Source organism: Carcharodon carcharias, chromosome 10 (assembly GCF_017639515.1).
Source record: "Carcharodon carcharias isolate sCarCar2 chromosome 10, sCarCar2.pri, whole genome shotgun sequence".
Classification (NCBI taxonomy): domain Eukaryota; kingdom Metazoa; phylum Chordata; class Chondrichthyes; order Lamniformes; family Lamnidae; genus Carcharodon; species Carcharodon carcharias.
Genome location: NC_054476.1, coordinates 139,333,105 through 139,355,161, shown reverse-complemented (window position 1 = coordinate 139,355,161; position 22,057 = coordinate 139,333,105). Strand labels below are relative to the sequence as shown.

The 22,057-nt window shown below is 42.2% G+C and overlaps 1 protein-coding gene across 12 annotated transcripts in view; it reads right to left on the bottom strand.

The window, feature by feature from the left end:
* Positions 1 to 22,057, bottom strand: part of ncor1 (nuclear receptor corepressor 1) — a 404,095-nt gene that overhangs the window by 191,699 nt on the left and 190,339 nt on the right. For all 12 annotated transcript variants that reach the window (XM_041197143.1, XM_041197144.1, XM_041197133.1 and 9 more), the window contains 2 exons: positions 16,979 to 17,109; positions 6,017 to 6,204 (listed from right to left, as the gene is read on the bottom strand). In XM_041197143.1, coding sequence (XP_041053077.1) covers positions 6,017 to 6,204; positions 16,979 to 17,109 — 319 coding nt within the window. The remainder of the gene's footprint in view (positions 1 to 6,016; positions 6,205 to 16,978; positions 17,110 to 22,057) is intronic.

The following is a 22,057-nucleotide window of genomic DNA, read 5'->3' as shown; positions in this document are numbered from 1 at the left end:
AATTAATGATGGTATTAACACAATAGAGAGGAGTAACTTAAGTTCAGGAAACCAGGGTGTAGAAGTAGTAATACTGAGTTCAACAATTTTAGATCACGAACTCTCTCCTCCATCTCCACTTCCTTTCCGATCCCCCTTATTTCCAATAATTTATACAGAGTTTTCTTTTCCCACCTACTTCCATTATTTTTAAATGTATTTCCATCCATTGTTTTATCTCTACCTTTTAGCCTATTTCGATCCCTTCCCTCCACCCCCACCCCCACTAGGGCTATCTGTACCTTGCTCGTCCTGCTTTCTACCCTTAATGTCACCTATTAGCACATTCCTTAGATAATATCACCACCTTCAACACCTCTTTGTCCTTTTGTACATGACATCTTTTGGCTATCTCCGCCTATCACTGGCCCTCTATCCAGCTCTACTTGTCCCACCTCCCCTTAAACCAGCTTATATTTCACTTCTCTTCTATTTTCCCTTAGTTCTGTTGAAGGGTCATGTGGACTCAAAACGTTAACTGTGTTCCTCTCCGCAGATGCTGCCAGATTTGCTAAGTCTTTCCAGGTATTTTTATTTTTGTTTTGAATTTCCAGCATCTGCAGTTTTTTGCTTTTATATCAGGGTGTAGAAAGGGTTTGGGTAGAGATGAGAAATGATAAATGCAAGAAGTCACTTGTGGGAGTGGTGTACAGGCCTCCGAAAGTGACCACATGGTAGGGCAGAGTATATAGAAAGAAATAATGGGAGCTTGTGAGAAAGGTACAGCAAAAATCATGAGCGATTTTAATCTACATATAGACCGGATACATCAGATGGGCAAAGGTAACCCAGATGAGGAGCTCACAGAGAGTTTTAGGGATAGTTTCTTAGAACAGCACGTTCTGCAGCCAACCAGAGAACAGGCTATACTAGACCTGGTATTGTGCAACGAGACAGGATTAATCAATGAACTCAAAGTGAAGGTGCTCCAAGGTAGCAGCGATTGTAATATGATTGAATTTTACATTGGCCTGTAAACTTTGAGCTCCCCAGCATTGGATTTGGGAGTTACCCCAAAGATGTGCTAGGGAATCACTCTGGAGAGTTCCCAGGTAAGGGTTTGCACAGCAATTGCCCAAAAGTGCACACTTCTTCTGGACATTTGTACTGCGCTGGGAACCATCCGAAAATGTGGTTTAAATTGCAAACTTTGGGTGGTTCTGCCAGGGCTATGGAAAAAGTTAGAAGATTAAAACCTCTTCCAACTTTTGAGTAACTATTAGAAAGATGCAGAACAACCCCACGGGACTCCCCCCACATCCCCAATCCCCCCCACACCACACTTTCGACCTCCACAATCCCCACCCCTGACTTCCGACTTCTCCGATCTCTGACACCCCCCACCACCGCCTCACACTCCGACACTACCCCCCACCTCTGACACTGCCCCCCGACACCACCCAATGTCTGACACTGACCCCGACCTCTGACAACCCCCACCCCAACCTCCAAATCTCCTCTTGCCCATCCAGACTTCTGACCGACCCCAGCCGCTGCCATCCTAGGACACCCCCCCATGCCCAAATTCTAACTACTTAACTTAAACACTTACCTTCTCCCTGGCCTGTCAATTTCCCTGGCTTTTTAAACTTACCTGCTTTATGCCATTAAAAAAAGTGATTGGCCTCCTTGAAATTGCTGGGGGCTGCAAGGAGTCTTTCAATGCAGACCCCAAGCAGCTCCAGCAAACTATCAACGTAATTTTCAAGACCAGATAAGTGGGTATTTATTGCTTCTAATTCCTGAGGGCCAGCACTTTCTGATGCTAGTCAGAAGTCATGGCCCATTTAGTGTGAGGGAGAGAAGAGTGGTTCCAAGACTAGTATTTTAAACTTAATAAGGGCACTGATGAGGGCATGAAAGCAGAACTAGCTAAAGTGAACTGGCAAATGAGATTAAGGGATAGGTCAACAGGGATACAGTGACAGACATTTAAAGGATATTTCAGAATACTCAAAAGAGATACATTCCAATGAGAAAAAAAATTCCTAGGGGAAGATCCATGCTTAATTAAAAATGTTAAAAATAGTATCAAGCGTACAGAAAAATCATATAATTGCGCAAGGATGTCCAGTCAGAAGACTGGACAGAATATGAAGAACAGCAAAGAAAGGCTAAAAGATTAATATGGAGGGAAAGATTAGAGTACGAGAGAAAGCTAGCTAGAAATATAAGAGCAGATAGTAAGAAACTCTATAGCTATTTAAATATGAAAAGGATTAACAAAGTGAGCGTTAGTCCTATAGAAAGTGAGTCTGGGGAATTAATAATGGAAAATAAGGAGATGGCAGATGAATTGAACAGGTATTTTGCATAGGTCTTCACTACAGGAGATACAAGTAATATCCCAGAAATAGCTATAAATCAGGGATTGCAAGGGAGAGAGAAACTCAGGAAAATTACAATCACCAGGAAAGTGGTACTTAGCAAATTGTTGGAGCTGTGGACTGACAAATCCCCAGGTGCTGATGTACTTCGTCCTAGGGTCTTAAAAAAAGTGGCTAGTGAGATAATTGGGGTTTTAGTTTTAATTTTCCAAAATTCCCTAGATTCGGGGAAGGTCTGGGGAAGCAAATGTAACTCCTTCATTCAAAAATGGAGGGAGACAGAAAGTAGGAAAACTACAGGTCAGTTAGCTTAAATGTTAAAAGGTATTATTAAAGATGCAATGGCAGGACACTTAGAAAAATTCAAGGCGATCAGGCAGAGTCAAGATGGTTTTGTGCAAGGGAAATCAAGTTTAACCAATTTATTGGAGTTTGTTTGAAGGAGTCACATGTACTGTGGATAAAGGGTACTATGCTTAGATTTCCAGAAGACATTTGATAAAGTGCCACATCAAAGGTTATTGCGAAAAATAAAAGGTTTTGGTATGGAGGTAACATATTGGCATGGATAGAAGACTGGCGTGCTAACAGGAAACAGAAAGTAGGCATAAAAGGCAGGAAATGCTGGAAAAACTCAGCAGGTCTGACAGCATCTGTGGAGAGAGAAAAACAAACTTAACATTTTGAGTCCGTAATACCCTTCTTCAGAGCTCTGAAATGTTTTCCAGCATTTTCTGTTTTTGTTTCAGATTTCCAGCATCCACAGTATTTTGCTTTTATTTTAATAGGCATAAAAGGGTCATTTTTTGGTTGGCAGGATGTAATGAGTGGTTTGCCACAGGGGTCAGTGCTGGGGCCTCAACTTTTTACAGTTTATATAAATGACTTGGATGAAGGGACTGAAGGTGTGGTTGCTAAATTTGCTGATGACACAAAGATAGGTAGGGTAGTAAGATGTGAAGGGGACATAAAGAGGCTACAAAGGGACATAAATAGGTTAAGTGAATGGGCAAAGATCTGACAAATGGACTATAATGTGGGCAAATATGAAATTGTCCATTTTGGCAGGAAGAATAAAAAATGAAACATATTATCTAAATGGTGAGAGGATTGCTGAGCTCTGAGATTCAGACTGGGTATCCTAGCGCATGAATTACAAAAGGCTAGTACGCAGGTGTGCAAGTAATTAGGAAAGCTAATAGAATGTTATCATTTATTGCAAGGGGAATTGGATACAAAAGTAGGGAGGTTATGCTTCAGTTGTACAAGGCACTAGTGAGGCCACATCTGCAGTACAGTGTACAATACTGGTCTCCTTATTTAAGGAAGGATGTAAATGCATTGGAAGCAGTTCAGATAAGATTTACTAGGCTAATACCTGGAATGGGAGGGTTGTCTTATGAGGACTGGCTGGGCAGACTAGGCTTCTATCCACTGGAGTTTAGAAGAGTAAGAGGCGGCTTGATTGAAACATATAAGATCCTAAGGAATATTGACAGAGTAGATATGGAGAGGATGTTTCCTCTTGTGGGAGAATCTACAACTAGGGGGGGGTCACTGTTTAAAAATGAGGGGTTGCTTATTTAAGACAGAGATGATAAGAAACCTTTTCTCTCAGAGGGTTGTCTTTGGAACTCCCTTCCTCAAAAGGCGATGGAAGCAGAGTCTTTGAATATTTTTAAGGCAGAGGTAGATAGATTTTCTGATAAACAAGGAGTTGAAAGATTATCTGGGGTAGGGGACAGGGGAATGTGGAGCTGAGGTTACAATCAGATCAGCCATGATCTTATTGAATGGCAGAGCAGGTTCGAGGTGCTGAGCAGAGTACTCCTGCTCCTAATTCATATGTCCATATTTTATATTATCTCCCTTTGTTCTTCCTGCCAAAATGCATCACTTCACGCTACTTTGCAGTAAATTTCATTTGGCACGTGTCAGCTGATTCTACCAGCCTGAATATGACTTCTTGAAGTCTATCATTATGCACCTCATAGTTCACAAGTTTCCAAATTTTGTGTCATCTGCAAATTTTGAAATTGTGCCCTGTACACCCCAGTCTCGGTCATTATTGTGCATCAAGGAAAGCAGTGGTCCTATTACTGGGCCCTGTGGAACACCCATCTATGCCTTCCTCCAATATGAAAAACAACCAGCAGTACTATCTGTTTCCTGTCACTCAGCCAACTTTGTATCCATGTGATCACTGTTCTTTTTATTCCATGGGCTTCAACTTTGCTGGTAAGTCTATTGTGTGGCATTTTAACAAACATGTTTTGGAAGTTCAAGTTCACCACATAGAATCATAGAATGATTACAGCACAGAAGGAGGACATTTGACCCCGTGTAGGTCTTGGCCTGCTAATGCCACTCCCATCTTTTCCCTGTAGCCTTGCACATTTTTTCTTTTCAGATAATGATCCAATTCCCTTTAAGGCCTTGATTGTATCTGCCTCCACCACACTCTCCGGCAATGCATTCCAGATCCCAAACACTGCATAAACTTTTTTTCCCATGCTGCCATTGCTTCTTTTGCCATTCACCCGAAATATATACCCTCAGATTGGAGAGAGCCTTCCACTAATTGGAACAGTTTCTGCCTATTATTCTGTCCAGATCCTTCAGGATTTTGAAGATCTCTCTCAAATAGCTTTTCAACCTTCTCTTCGCCAAGATGGACAATTCCAACTTCTCCAATCAATGTAACTGAACTTCCTCATCTTTGGAACCATTTTTTTGAACTGCATTACCGTCATCAACCCTCTCAGTTACCTCACTAAAAATTCAAATCAAATTAGTTAAACAGGATTGTCTTTTACAAATCCATGCTGGCTTTCCTCCATTAATTCACCCACATCCAAGTGACTGTTAATTTTATTCCAGATTATTGTTTCTAAAAGATTTTCCATCATCAAGCTAAAACCAACTGGTCTGTAGGTGCTGGATTTATCCTTGCATCCTTTTTGAACAAGGATGTAAACATGTGCAATTCTCTGGAAAGTTTATTTTACTGAAATTGTGAGCTTTCACTGCTGTTTTGGAGCTTGTTTTCCACAATACAGTCAGTTGTTCTCTGAAAACTATAATGCTACGTATTGCTATTTTATACTGAATATCGTAAAACTTAGCGTGAGTTGAAAAAGGGTAAATTCAATGGAATGATCAAGGCTGAAAGAGTCCGAGGGACTAACATTTCGCATCTAAGTCTGCAAACTAAAAAACTAATGGTAAATGAGCAGTAATTTGTAACATTACAATGCACGACCTTCAGTTTCCAGAGCCCAACTGTATATTAAACACAATCATTACCTGCAGAATAATAACTATCCATGACCTGGCACTGACTATTGTGCCGAACAGATTCTGCAACACCAGATAAGTCAATATGACCAAAATAACGACCTGCAAGTCCAGGGTAAAGTTCTTTGTCATTATATCATGTTTTCTTACCACTTGAACTCACTGGAAGTTATGCACCATCAGATCATTATTCATTGGGACCACAGATAGTTCAGACCTTTTAATTCAGTCAAAGATTGTGAAACAAATAGATTTTAACAGGAGGAGAGAAACCTAAAAGCTGCAGTTTACAATTTTGCAGCTGGTATCTGGAAGAATATGGAGGATATTTCACTGTGCGCGGTAATACTCACCAAGTTCAGGTGGAGGAGGGGGGTTGGGTGGCTCCTCAGTGATGGCTTCTTTTGCCATGGATCTCAGGATCCTGCCTTTCCGCCTCCCCTGACTATTTGCAGTTTTTCGCCCTCGTGGAACAGACTGTTCTTTTTCTTCAGGCTCCTCTCCTGCAGTATCTGGTTTGTCCTTTTCCTTGATAGTTTCCCTAAGGTGACAAAAACAAGACAATTGAGATTTGAACAGTATATTATAGTGAATATGTCACATATTAAGTTTTTCTCTCCACTCCAACTTTACAAACTCCAGCAACCTCATCTTTCTGGACTTTGCAGTTCCACAAATCATCTTAGCTACAGCCTAGCTGCAAAAGACATGAAAATGCTTAAACCTTAACAGTAGCAGATCAGATAAGCAGCCAACACCATCTTACACAAATATAGTTAACAGCATGAATTCTCTTACCTGCTAGAGAGATTCCAGGGAAACAGCAAGGTGATTGTTTATGTGTTTTGACTACAATCATATTTTAAAATAAGTAGCATAGCCAGGAACAATGGTTTGCCCATAGTCATAACAGAGACAATGGAATTGCTACAAGAGACTTAACAGGCTTTAGATGGAGCCAGTTAGCTTTGACTAAACTTTAATTAAAGCAAGAGAAAGGGAACATACACAATGAGTGTTATCATGAGCTACAGGATGTTTCACAGGAAGTGAGGTCAAACACTACATAGCTTCCACTCTCAGAATTTCAATGGTTTTGTCCAAAACATAATTCCTTTTGTAAACAAACCCATGATACATACTTTCATATCAATCACAACCCAAACAGTGTGGTCCCCTAGGACATGATCTGGGGAACAAAAACAATGCATCAATAAAATTCCATTCTTTAAAAATTATATAGTATCTCTGCTGTTACAGCTGCCCTCCCCATGTACACTGTCAGTTTAAATTGCAGCTTTGCCCAAGCTGCTGGGTGAAATGATGCTGCTCACCATGAAACTGGCACAAACAATTCTGCACACCTTTCTGATGACCAGAGTGATATCAATGGCAGCCACAGACCAAAATGTAACTATACAGAATTCATTACTCAATTATCCTATCCCCTCCAAATGGAGATCTTGCTATACATTTTCTAATCGATTCTCAAACTCAGCCTTCACATGGACACATATCAAGAGACAGTCTAACGGGGAAAACCAACTGGAACATCATTACAATGAAATCGCCATGAGTCAAACTCAGATGACATGAAATTCCAGTTATATTGAAGTCACCAGCCATTCACGCCAGCAGAATAGCAGATCCCATAGAACGATGCCTGTGATAAGCTGAAATTTCACACTGGTAACTCTGGATTAACCAAACTTATCTAAACTTGCCATATGACCACGCCGACCAATTATGGTGGAGTTAGACCACACTCCAGTGTGTGAAATCATGAAGTGCTGGGCAAGCGAACATTTGACATCAAGATCTTTTTGTAAAATAACGGGCAAAGCCTGCGAGTATGGCTAAACCTGTGAAAAAGTTGTGTTGTTGACCAGAGAGAAGTTGAAGATGACACTAAGTGTAAAACCGATGCAGAAAGCAGGCACCATGAAGGAGTGGACAATGCTACCATCGAGTTTGTCCACCATTATGAAACACAAGGCCAGGGTGTAGTGCCAAATTTTGAGGTGTAGGAGCCCTAAGAAACTCTCTTGGCCGTGTCATTTCTAGATCTGCTATTAGGCTGTTTTCCTATCAATTAATCATTTGTGTCCCCAAACATCAGTAAAACTATACTTTTTAAGTGAAAAATATTGGTGCCGTTATGCATTTGATTTCAAACCACATGGCATTTTGAATCATTAGTCTTTAGCATTGCTAGAATTTCATTATGCAACAGGTTAATTATTTAATTCAAGCCTATTAAAAACTATTCTGAATTACAGAAACTACTTTTTTTATTCATTCATGGGATGTGGGGGGTCGTTGACTAATCCAACATTAGGCCCATCCCTAATTGCCCTTGAGAAGGTGGTGGTGAGCTGCCTTCTTTAACTGCTGCAGTCTATGTGGTGTAGGTACACCCAGAATGCTGTTAGGGAGGGAGCTCTAGGATTTGATCCAGCGACAGTGAAGGATTGGGGGATGGTATATAGAGGGGGTTGCTGATTTTTTGATTTATATTAATAACCTAGACCTGGGTGCGCACAGGGCATAATTTCAAAATTTGATGATGATGCAGGACTTGGAAGTATTGTGAACTGTAAGGAGGATAGTGATAGATTTCAAGAGGATATAGACAGGCTGGTGGAATGGGCAGACATGTGGCAGATGAAATTTAATAAGAACATAAGAAATAGGAACAGGAGTAGACCATTCAGCTCCTCGAGCCTGCTGTCATTCAATAAGATCATGGCTGATTTTCTTGTGTTTTGACTTCTACGTTCCCATCTAACCCAGATAACCTTTGATTCTCTTGCCTAACAAGAATCTATCTATCTCTGCCTTAAAAATATTCAATGATCCCGCCTCCACCACCTTCTGAGGCGGAGAGTTCCAAAGTCGCACAACCCTCAGAAAAAGTTTCTCATCATCTCTGTCCTAAAGGGCGACCCCTAATTTTGAAACAATGCCCCCTAGCTCTAGACTCATCCACAAGAGGAAACATCCTTTCAACGTCCACCTTATCAAGGGCCGTTCAGGATCTTGTATACTTCAATCAAGTCACCTCTCACTCCTCTAATTTCCAGTGGAAACAAGTCCAGTCTGTTCAACCTTTCCGCATAAGACATCCCACTCATACCAGGTATCAATGTAGTAAATATCCTTTGAACCGCCTACAATGCATTTACATCCTTCTTTAAATAAGGAAACCAAAACTGCACACAGTATTTGAGGTGCGGTCTCACCGATGTCTTGTATAACAGAAGCAATAACATCCTTACTTATATGTTCAATCCCTCCCGTAATAAAGGATAGCATCCATTAGCCTTCTTAATTACTTGCTGTACCTGCATACTAACTTTTTGTGACTCATGTACTGGAGCACATAGATCCCTCTGCACCTCAGAATTATGCAGCCATTCTCCATTTAAGTAATACTCTGCTTTTTTGTTCTTCCTGCCAAAGTGAAGAACTTCACATTTTCCCACATTAAACACCATTTGCCAGATTTTTGCCCACTCACTCAACCTATCTGTCCATCTGCAATCTCATGTCCTTTTCACAACATACTTTCCTACCTATCTTTGTCTCATCTGCAAATTTAGCTACCATGTCTTGGCTCCCCTCATCTGATTCACTGATGTAAATCGTAAAAAGTTGAGGCCCCAGCACAGACCCTTGTGGGATTCTACTCATCACATCCTGCCAATCAGAAAAAGACCCATTTATGCATACTCTCTGCTTTCTGCCAGCCAGTCAATCTTTTATCCATGCTAATATGTTACCCACTATGCCATGTGCTTCTATTTTCTGTAATAATCTTTGATGTGGCACCTTATCAAATGCCTTCTGGAAATCCAAGTACAGTATGTCTACACGCTCCCCTTTATCCACTGCGCATGTTATTCCTTCAAAAAACTCCAATAAATTGGTTAAACATGATAATGTACGGAAGTGTGAAGTGATACATTTTGGTCAGAAGAATGAGGAGAGCTGACATAAAATAAAGGGTACAATTCTAAAGGAAATGCAGGAGAAGAGTGACCTGGGTGCATATGTGCATAAACCACTGAAGGGCAGGTTGAGAAAACAGTCAATAAATTATACAGAATCCTGGGTTTTATAACTAGGGCCACAGAGTACAAAAGCAAGTAAGTTATGAACCTTCATAAAATGCTGGTTCAGCCTCAATGGGAAGGATGTGAAGGTTTTAGAAAGAGTGCAGAAAAGATTTACAAGAATGGTTCCGAGGATGAGAGACTTCAGTCATGTGGTTAGACTGGCAAAGCTGAGACTGTTCTCCTTGGAGAAGAGAAGGTTGAGAGGAGATTTGCTAGATGTATTCAAAATTATGAGGGGTCTGGATAGAGTAAATGGAGAGAAACTGTTCCCATCGACAGAAGGTCGGAACCTAAAGGTGATCAACAAAAGAACCAGTGGCGACATGAGAAAAAAACTTCTTTGTGCAACAAGTGATTTGGATCTGGAATGCACTGCTTAAGCATGTGGTGAAGACAAATTCAACTGCAGTTTTCAAAAGGGAACTGAATAATTATCTGAAGAGAAATGGTTTTAGAGGTCTACAGGGAAAAGGTGGAGAAGTGAGAATAGCTGGGTTGCTGTTGCAGGGAACTAACACAGAGACAATGTGCTGAATGGCCAGCTTCTGTGCTGTAACCATTCTATGATTCTAATATAGATACATTCAAGGAACTGATAAACACATGAGGAAGAAAGAAGCTGAAGATTACCCTGATAGTGTGATCAAGAGCGGGAGGAAATTTGTGTGGAACATAAACACCAACATAGATGAGAAGGGCCCAATGGCCTATTTCTGTGCTGTAAATTTCATGCAAAGCTGCCAGCAGGGAATACAACACTACTTCATTTCACATCCTCAGGCCACAGTCTAGGAATTAATGTTCGATAGGCAATTGCAGCAGGGTGCTTGGAGATATTGGCTGCTTTAGATCCCAAGAATCTTGAGCTTCAAAGGCCCTGAAATGCCTGTTTATGAGGAAGCTGTGTGCAGGGAGTTGTACGGACTGTTTTTTTTACAGTCAGGGAGCTGTACAGGAGGGTTAATGCTGTTGCTGCTGCTGCACATTGACTCAGACATTCAGCAGCAGCAGCAGCAGCATCAGCAGCAGCTTGGGACCCAGAACACTGGGCCCAGCCTTCCCTCTGCCACCTCAACCGCCCAGGCTCTGTACTTGCAACCACACTGCAAGCTCCGAACGTTCCAGTCAACTCTTACTGTCCGACCTGAACTCGAATTCCAGGAACTCATGGCCAAATTCGCCCATGTACCCCACATAACACGGGTAGAATTCACACGGCATAGTCCCTGCATCAGTCGCCTCTGTGTCACAAATCACGCAGCCCCAAGTGGTTGTAAGGGGATTTCTGTCCAGTTTTAATTGCTGTCATTTATGAGCCAAATCCCCCCCCCCGCATGTGTTACTCCTGGAAAGAAGTAGCTTCAATATTGGAGGCCGTGAGGATTAAAATCAACACCAATCTTACAGATTGTAATTCCAGTCAGACAATTAATGTTGTGGATTCCACTGATGCTAGTGGAAGGAAAAATCAAGTGGGGCAAATAATGGATGGTCAATCAGTAAAAGGGAGTTTACCTCCAGCCTTTAAATAAGAGGTGCTAGAGGTAGAATAGGAGGAATTGGAAGTGGGGTAAGGCTGGAACCAGAGTTATAGAAAAGTCAATGACTTTTCCTAGCTCTTTATCTTTGGGATTGTTCTCCTGTTAGTTTTAAAATTCACAGCTCACTCCCAAAAGTTTATAACAATGCGTCTTTCGTGAGTGATTTCACCTCCTTAACAATGTTTTGTCTTGTTGTCAGGAAAGAGAGACTGGATTTGGACATGTTGCTTTGACCCAAGAGCTCTTTGAGTTAAGGATGGGCGTGTAAATGCTGCAAGCAGCGTTGGTAACTATTCATTATGGCCCCTATGAATCATGTGGGGTGCTGTATTACAGGGCTAGCTATTAAAGCCTTTAAATAGGAGATGCCAGAGCAACGCTCCAGTACTCTCCAGCAGCACTATACCCCTGCACAAGGCAAACGTCCTGGAACAGTTCAACAAGCAGGCATTCTCTCCAGCAAGGAAGAGAATGAGAATGGCTGCTTATCCTGAAGAAGTTCTGCTAAAGTGGTTCAAGTTAGCCTGAACCAGAGAACATTCCTATCTCCAGTCCAATCCTGCAGGAAAGGGAAGTTGCCCTGGCAAAGACGCTGGGCCACATTGAGTTCACCTGCAGCGACGGATGATTGGACTGATTCAAGGCAAGGCAAGGCAACGTCTTCCTCACTATAAGTAGTGAGGTTGCAGCGCTTATAGCAGCAATGACACAAGATTAGCTCCAAAACTTGCCCATGTTTTGAACAAGTGTATGCCACGAGAAATTTTTAATGCAGATAAAACTGGACTATTCTACTGTCTTGTACCACACTGCTCTGGGATTTCACACTACAGCACGAAAACACGTTTGAGTGCACTGAAGACATGGTAGATTGTATCGTGCACATCTGAAGACAGCACGCTAAGCAGAAAAAGATTATGGCGTTTTTCCAGAGCTAACTCCCAACAAAACTCAGGCCTTTTACAAGGTCAAACCATTGTAAGACATGAGCAAATTGAATAAAGGCTTTTTCACACAATTACTGCTTTACTGTGTTTTCATTTAGCATTTGAAATTTGTTGTTTTTGATATAGACTACATTTGTAGGCATATTAGGTTACACAGAGATGGGTTCATGTGGAAATGGGGCTTCCTCGGCTATCATGAAGCTCCGCTTAACAGAAATTTGTGTGCGGATCCCCTGGGATCAGCATCTTCCTGTATTTAACAAAGCTGGTTTCACACAGTAGCCTAGTCATCTTACAGTCCCAAATGTACACAAGGCTCTGGGGCTGGTAACTCATAATACCCTTTTTGAAAAAGGCAGTACAGAAACCAAATTTGAAAAAGACACGTACATAAAGAAAAGAAGGCTCTGTGCCTCAAAACAGAGAAAGAAGCAAAGGACAGGTTCGAAGGGAAGCTTCATATGTAGCAATTTCCAAATAATGAGAAAGACTGTCACGTTGGTGCAGAATGAAATTCCTAATGTGTTAAATCTCAGCACACAGAGGGCTGAAAGCGCAGTGCAGCAATAATTTAACTTGGAGTTGAACCTAGAAGCATAAAAGCAAGTAAAACAAATCGGCTATACCAAAGGGTTACAGCACAGGCCTTTCTACCCTTCATTTTAGTGCCTGGATTTTGCTAGTCTAATTTTACTTTTCTTTTCTTTCCTCAGAGCCACTACTCCATCATTATCCTCTTTGCTTCAAATGTTTATTAAAATTTTCCTTGAATAATTTAGTTTTTACTAGTGTTCTCTATAATCCCCTATTTATAAGATCCAAAATACTACAGGGCTTCCTATGGCTTGGCTATCTATTCTAACACTTTGTGAATTATGTACTTGAACCCATAGGTCTCTGTGTTCACCCACAGCCTTCAGCATATTTCCATTGAGTGTGTATTCTCATTCCTTGTGTTTTTGCCACACTTCATGTTAAATTGCATCATCTTGAGTCTCCATCAAGATAATAACAGATAATTTTTAATAAAAACAGTTGCATTACCCTCGTCTGCATCACATTGAAATCAACTGCTAGGCACTGGCCAAAGCCACCTCGCCATCCCAAAGGCCAGCATACACTGTAACTGAGGCAAACAGGGAGGATCTGGTGTGTGTCCATAATTGCAACCGCTACCAGTGGAGGGAGCCACTGCACCGTATTCAGCTCATGCTTGTGTGCACATGCCCAGTGTTCCTTCGAAGCTGTGCGTCTGCGTGGCGCACAACAGTCCATCAAGTGCCACGCACATAATTATCACAGACATGCACATCCTGATGGTTAAATGAGAGTTAGTGCCACTCTAACCCATATGCAAAGAAACGGTAGACTCCACTGTGACAGGAAATTAATGAACAAGAGCCAAATCTGACATGATTAATCAAATGGAATCAATAGCCAAAGTTCACTTATGTCAGTTCTTGGAGAGCAAAGTTATCACTCAATCTGACTAATGTGTATTAACTGATTCCCTGAAACTAAACAGCAAGCAGACACCCTCCCAAAGTCTACAGCACCCACTCCAGACTGTTAGCTGGGCCAATCTCAATCTCAGTTCTGCTTCTCCTTCACTTCCCAGGTCCATTACACTTTGCAGCAGAAGAAAGGTGGCGAGCGGGAGGGTCAGGGAAGGAGGCGGTGAGCGGGAGGGTCGGGGATGGAGGCGGTGAGAGGGAGGGTCAGGGAAGGAGGCAGCGAGCAGAAGGGTCGGGGAAGGAGGCGGCGAGCAGGAGCATCGGGGAAGGAGGCGGTGATTAGGAGGGTCGAGGAAGGAGGCGGTGAGCAGGAGGGTCAGGGAAGGAGGTGGTGAGCAGGAAGGTCAGGGAAGGCGGCGGCGAGCAGGAGCGTCGGGGAAAGAGGCGGTGAGTAGGAGGGTCGAGGAAGGAGGCGGTGAGCGGGAGGGTCAGGGAAGGAGGTGGTGAGCAGGAGGGAGGTGGCGAGCAGGAGGGTCGGGGGAGGGAGGTGGCGAGCAGGAGGGTCGGGGAGGGAAGTGATGAGCGGGAGTTGACAAGCAGGAAAAGTTGAAAGAGTTTGCAAATTAATAGGAGTTACTAAGTTAAGAGTTAATAAGTTAATAACTTCTCAACTCTTAATAAGAGTAAGAGGATTTTGGGCCTGTTAATATCACTGCTGCAGCTGGTTTTGTATAATCATTAAAGGAAGATTGATCTCAAAGACATTTGACAGATTAAAAACATAAGGGCAATTCTAGGGAGTTTGTGAAAAGTTTTGGATTTATGGCCCAGATTTCCAAATAATAATGCAAAGGCTCTTGTAGCTCTTTTTATTTTGAGTTGGTCAAACTGAAACAAAAAGATTCTTGTCTTCTCTTGAGCCTTTGCTACCAATTCAAATTTTTGTCCATCAAATGACTAAAATACAAGTTACTATATAAAATCTAACCAAGCCCTCTCTCATGTATGGTGATGTAGTGGTTATGGCACTGAACTTAAAACCAAGAGGTCATGAGTCCAAATGTCATCATGGTAAATTTAAAAATGAATTCCAGAAATCAGGTAATTTGTGTTTAGCATGCTACCATGTCAATGGCTGGTGGTGAGATTCTTTCTTCTTCTTTCGTAACCATAGTAACTTTTAAAATTATATATTATAGATTTCTACTGGTGGCACATATCTGCATATTACCTTGATAAGGTGCATGTAACAAAAAAAAATTGCGCACAAGGATGGAAAAAAGTAGGGGGAACATTGATGCCACACCCTGTTTCACATGTCAGTCTTGCTGACCCAGCCTTTAGAGCCAATCCTGGCTTTAGCCAATGCTGAAGTTTGGGAACTGATCATCTACACGGAACAAGTCAGAGGAGTGCTGGAACAAGTCAGAGGAGTGCTGGAATGCTTCCCACTTGCTTGGACGCAGCTCCAGCAACACTCGAAGCTTGACTCTCGGACAAAGTGGTTTGCTAGATTGGCATCCCGTCCAACACCTTAAACATTCACTTCCTTCACCACCTAGAAGGACAAGGGCAGCAGGCACATGGGAATACCACCACCTGTAAGTTCCCCTCCAAATCACATACCGTCTTGACTTGGAAATATATCACCATTCCTTCATCACTGGGTCAAAATGCTGGAACTCCTACCCTAATAACACTATGGGTGCATCTACAACGTAAGGACTGCAACAATTGAATGTGGTTCCCCACTACCTTCTCAAGGGAAATTAGGGATGGGCACCAAACGTTGGCTGTTTCAGGAATGCCCACATTCCATGTAATAAATTGAAGAGATAGTTTATGTCTTGCAGATAAGGATTGAGAAAATCCTTTTGCAAGATGGTTCATGATGAGTAATGGCATGAATAGAATGTATGCCAACCTTCCCAATCGTAGAATTGTAGAAAGTTCACAGCAGAGGCCATTTGCCTGTGCTGGCTCTCTGTAAGAGCAACTCAGCTAGTCCCACTCCCTGCTCTATTCTGACAGTCCTGCAATATCTTTTCTTTACAGATACTATTCAATTCCTTTTTGAAAGCTACAATTGAATCTGCCTCCACCACACTTTCAGGCAGTGCATTCCAGATCCTAAACACTCGCTTCATAAAAAAGATATACTCACATCACCTTTAGTGCTTTTGTTATTCACTTTAAATCAGTTTGCTCAGGTTCTGCCTCTGGGAATAGTTTCTCCATATCTACTCTGTCCAGGCTATTCATGATTTTGAACACCTCTAACAAATCGCCTCTCAGCCTTCCCTAAAGAGAATGGCCCCAGCTTCTCCAATCTATCCATGTAACTAAAGTCTCAACCCTTGATGGCAATAAGTTAAAGAGCTATTTGTGTTGCAAACTACTTTGTCGTGGGTTTACTGGCCACTTGTTACCAAATGAAAGAACTGTTCCCTAGATCATAGAACTTCATTGGGGCCTACTATAATGCAGTCCAATGGACCATATCGCGAGATCATGTTATAGGTGAGGCTGTATTATAACGTTATAGATTTGTGTTGTTATTTGCAAAACTTTGAAGACAAAGGTGGTTTATTTTGGGTTAAGATGGAAGAGTATTGAAGCCCCAAGTTCTTGAACAGCAGGTTTATGTTTGTTTCTCTGCCAGAGGTATTCCCACCATAAAATACAAGAATCTCTGTAGATATGAAAATATTCAACAGATTGCCATCATCTGTACTGCTTTTGAACCTTGCAAACATTTTAATTCATTTAGATAAAATGGAGATGGGGGTGCCATTTGGCAAACATCAAAAAGCAGAGCGAGTTGTCAAAAAGAGCAAATTTTTGCTTTTGAAGTGATTTTTAAAATTGACACAACTGTGATTATTCATGATAAGTGCAAACATTTCAATAACCTGCAATGCAATATTTAGGATTGATTGATGTGTGCCTAGACCCAGAAGACCCTTAAACATATTTAAAAACATTTACTGCATCCAATAAAAATAAATAAAATGCATAAGTAAATGTTGTGGCAACGAGTGTGAGGATAAATTTAAATGCAAATTTCGGGGTCAGGGGAACCTGCGTCATGCCAAGTTCTGTGTTATAGCAGGACCCTAATGTCTTATGTTGACATTGAATGTGAAGAAAAAGCAAACAGTGAGTAGCGTTTTGGTACCAGTGGTTCCCCCACATGTATGCACAACTGTTAGAATGAATGAGCTTCCATAGAGCAGCTCCTGTGAGTTTTCTGACCTTTGAGGTTCCTCCTTATCATCTTTCTCCTCTTCCTTCTTCTCCTCCTTTTCTTCTTTCTCTACTTTTTCAACTTTCTCCTCTTCTTTTTCGGCTTCTTTTTCTTCTTGTGAAGGGCGAGAAATCTGTTGCTGTAAAACAAAGGAGCAGTCCATGTTTAATAGCAAGCAGGCAGCCTGTGAACATTAAGCACGTTAAGTATTCTCAAAAGCAGTTTCTTTCTGCTAACTGAAAACACAACAGCTGTTGGTTTCCAGTATTACCATACAGATGTACTGAGTCAATCTACTACCTGTCAAAGTTATTACTACGTTTTTGAAGTTTCTTAGGCCTATTTGAGTCCCACATTCTCCTGGTTAAAAAGTCATGGAAATATCAATCAGTAAAATATCCCAATACCCAGAGTTTTGTACTAATAAAATAAAACGGTAAATTCTCTGGGTTGAAGGCTCCTTGCTTTAATTTTTAAATAACAGCATTAACCATTGATAGAAAAATTGTATATTTAGTGAACAGAATGTTTATCTGAACAGTAACCAAAACAATGTCCTAAAGAAACAAATGATCAGCCTTTGGGAAACCTCAGAGTCCCCGTCCTGCAGGGGTTTTAATGAAGGTCACCCTGCAGGCGCTCAACCACCATCTGCCAATTGTATTTCACTGCGTGAAGTGTTTGGAGACATTTTGATGAGCTACTGTGCTATATAAAGGCACACATTCATCTGTAAAAAATACTCAAATGCAGCTCCCTAGTATTTTGTTATAGCTACCTAATGCTAAACAAGCCCAATTCAGGCTTAGTTTTTGCCTCATTTATTCGCATTAATTATTACATAGCCTATAGGTCATGACTAAATAGGGGTACTCCAGTTGCAGGAAGGGAACACATTAAAAAAAAATTTAAATGGGAACTGAGCCGTAAATTTGCTATGAGTATTATTGTATTTCCTCTCCTGCTTTTGCTACTTTTTCAGATAGGCAGCTTGCTCCTTACTTTCAAGTCAGTACCACTGATCACAGGAGAAAGCACTGTAGCACAAAACAGAGTACAGATAAATGGGTCATTTTCAGGTTGGCAGGCTGTTATTAGTCTGGTGCCACAAGGATCAGTGCTGGGGCCTCAGCTATTTACAGTCTACATTAATGACTTTGATGAACGGACCGAGTGCAATGTGCTCTAATTTGCTGACAATATAAAGCCAGTTGGAAAAATAAGCTGTGAGGAAGACACAAGGAGTCTGCAAATCGATTACAGATTATAGATAGGTTAAGTGAGTAGGCAAGAAGATGACAGGAGGATTATGATGTGGGGAAGTGTGAAATTATTTACTTTGGTTAATAAAGTACATGGGACCTTGGGCTTTATAAATAGAGGCATGGATTACAAAAGTAAGGAAGTTATGGTGAACCTTTACAAAACACTGGCTCAGCCTCAACTTATTATGTCCCATTCTAGGCATCATACTTTAGGAAGGATGCCTAGAACTGAAGGTGCAGAAAGGATTTAAGAATAGTTCCAGGATGAGGGGTCATAGCTGCGTCAACAGATTGGGGAAGCTGGATAAAAGCAAAATACAGCAGATGCTGGAAATCTGAAACAAAAACAGAAAATGCTGGAAAAACTCAGCAGGTCTAAGAGCATCTGTGGAGAGAAAAACATAACGTTTTGAGTCCATATGACTCTGAAGAAAAGTCATAAGGACCTGAAACGTTAACTCTGTTTTTTTCTCCACAGATGCTGTTAGACCTGAACTTTTCCAACATTTTCTATTTTTGTTGGGGAAGCTGGAGTTCTTCTCCCTGCAGAATAGAAGCTGAAGAGGAGATTTGAAAGAGGTGTTCAAAATCATGAAAAGTCTGAACAGAGTAAATAGACAGCAATGGTTCCCATTGGTGGAAAGGTCATGAAACAGAGGACACAGATTTAAAGTGAATGGAAAAAAAATCCAAGGAAATCCTTTTTTACGCACCAGTAGTTAGGATCTGGAATGCATGATCTGAAAGCGTGGTGAGGGGATACTCAATCGTGGCTTTCAAAAGGGTATTGGATAATTATTTTAAAAGAAAAAACGGCACAACTATGAGGAAAAGGCAAGAGAGCAGGACCAGCTCTTGCAGAGAGTCAGCATGGACACAACGGGCCAAATGGCTTCCTTCTGTGCTGTAGCCATTCTATGATTCAATAAAGAAACACAAAGTTAACATGCAGGTACAGCAAACAATTAGGAAGGGAAATGTTGGCCTTTACTGCAATGGACTTAGACTATAAGAATAAGGAAATCTTGATACAATTGGACAGGGCATAGGTGAGACCACACCTGGAATACTGTGAACAGTTTTCGTCTGCGTGCCTAAGGAAGGATATATTTGCCTTGGAGGGGATGAGGCAAAGGTTCAATACATTAATTCCTTAGATCTCTGAAGGCAGAGGGGCATGTTAGTGGGGTGGTGAAAAAGGCACATGGGACACTTGCCTTTATCATTCGGGGCATAGATTACAAAAGTAGGGAGGTCATGGTGGAGTTGAATAGAACCTTGGTGAGGCTACAGCTGGAGTACTGTGTGCAGTTCCGGTTGCCTCATTATAGGAAGGATGTGATTGCGCTGGAGGGGGTGCAAAGGAGATTCATCAGGATGTTGCCTGGGATGAAAAATTTAAGTTATGAAGAGAGGTTGGATAGACTTGGGTTGTTTTCGTTGGAGCAGAGAAGACTGAGGACCTGATCGAGGTGTACAAGATTATGAGGGGCATGGACAGGGTGGAAAGGAAGCAGCTGTTCCCCTGAGTTGAAGGGTCAGTCACAAGGGGGCATAAGTTCAAGGTGAGGGGCAGGAGGTTTAGGGGGGATGTGAGGAAAAACTTTTTTACCCAGAGGGTGGTGACGGTCTGGAATGCGCTGCTTGGGAGGGTGGTGGAGGTGGGTTGCCTCACATCCTTTAAAAAATACCTAGATGAGCACTTGGCACGTCATAACATTCAAGGCTATGGACCAAGTTCTGGTAAGTGGGATTAGGTAGGTGGGTCAGGTGTTTCTCACATGTCGGTGCAGACTAGATGGGCCGAAGGGCCTCTTCTGCACTGTGATTCTGTGATGAGAGGGGTATCCTATGAGGAGCGAGTGAGTAGATTGGACCTATATTCTCTGTAGCTTAGAAGTATGAGAGTTCATCTAATTCAAACATATGATACATAGTGTGCTTCACAGGGCAATTGTTGAGGTGCTATTTCCTTGGCTTGAGAGTCTAGGAGTGCATAGTCTTATGGTAAAGGGTTGACAATTTAGAACTGAGATGAGGAGAAATATCTTCATTCAGAGGACTGTTAATCTTTGGAAATCTCGAGCCCAGGGATTTAAAAAATTTATTCTTTCACTGGATGCTGGCGTCACTGGCTAGACCAGCATTCACTGCCCATCCCTTATTGCCCTTGAGAAGATGGTGGTGAGCCTCCTTCTTGAACCGCTGCAGTACATGTGGTGTAGGTACATCCACAGTGCTCTTAGGGACTGAGTATTTTGACCCAGTGACAGTGAAGAAATGGCGATATGTTTCCAAGTCAGGATGGTGAGTGATTTGGAAGGGAACTTCCAGGTGGTGCTGTTCCCATGCATCTGCTGCCCCTGTCCTTCTAGGTGGTAGAAGTTGTGGGTTTGGAAGGGGCTGCCAAAGGCACCTTGGTGAATTGCTGCAGTGCATCTTGTAGATGGTACACACTGCTGCTACTGTGCTTGGTGATACAGGAAGTGAATGTTTAAGGTGGTGGGTGGTGCCAGTCATGCAGGCTGCTTTAGTGAAAGCAAAATACTGTGGATGCTGAAGAAATAAAAACAAAAAGTGCTGGAAAAGCTCAGCAGTTCTGGCAGCATGTGTGAAGAGAGAAACAGAGTTAACATTTTGAGTCCAATATGACTCTACTTTGGAACTGAAGGGAGGCAGAAATATGATGGATTTCACACTGTTGAAAAAGGGGGAAAGTCAGGTGCAGCAAAAAGGGGAGGTCAGGGATAGGTTAGTGGGCGAGGGAGATTAAATTACAAAGATATCATGTAACAAAAGGCAAAGAGCGTGGCAATGGTAGTAGTAAAGGAACAAATCATTGGTCTAATGTAGGTGTTTCTTTTCTTTATCCTTTCATGGGATGGGCGTCACGGGTAAGGCCAGCATTTGGTGCCCATCCATAATTGCCCTCGAACTGACCTTGCTAGATTATTTCAGAAGGCAGTTAAGAGTCAACCACATTGTTACGGGTCTAGAGTCACATGTAGGCCTGGCCAGGTAAGGCCAGCTGATTTCCTTCGCTAAAGGACATTAGTGAATCGGGGTTTTTACAACATTCGACAATAGATTCTTGGTCACCACTACTGATTTATTATATTCCAGATTTATTAACTGTATTCAAATTCCACCAGTTGCTGTGGTGGGATTTGAAACTATGTCCCTATAGCATAAAACAACAATTGCTCATGTCTGGACCTGGAAAAATTTATTAACTTTGCTTTCAATTTCCACCCCTTCATCACTTTCACATGGTCCATCTCTGACACTTCCCTTCACTTCCTTGATCTCTGTGTCTCAATTTCTGGTGATAGACTGTCCACCAATATTCATTACAAGCCCACCGACTCCCACAGCTATCTCGACTACAACTCCTCCCACCCTGCTTCCTGTAAGGACTGCATCCCATTCTCTCAGTTCCTTCGCCTCCGTCGCATCTGTTCTGATGATGCCACTTTCCAAAACAGTTCCTCTGACATGTCCTCCTTCTTCCTTAACCAAGGTTTTCCACCCACGGTGGTTGTCAGGGCCCTCAACTGTGTCCGACCCATCTCCCGCGCCTTTGCTCTCAACCCTCTCCCTCCCAGAACCATGATAGGGTCCCCCTTGTCCTCACTTTTCACTCCACCAGCCTCCGCATTCAAAGGACCATCCTCCGTCATTTCCGCCAACTCCAGCATGATGCCACCACCAAACACATCTTCCCCTCACCCCCCCCCCCCGTCGGCATTCCACAGGGATTGTTCCCTCCTGGTCAACTCCTCCATCACCCCCAACACCTCAACCCCATCCCACGGCACCTTC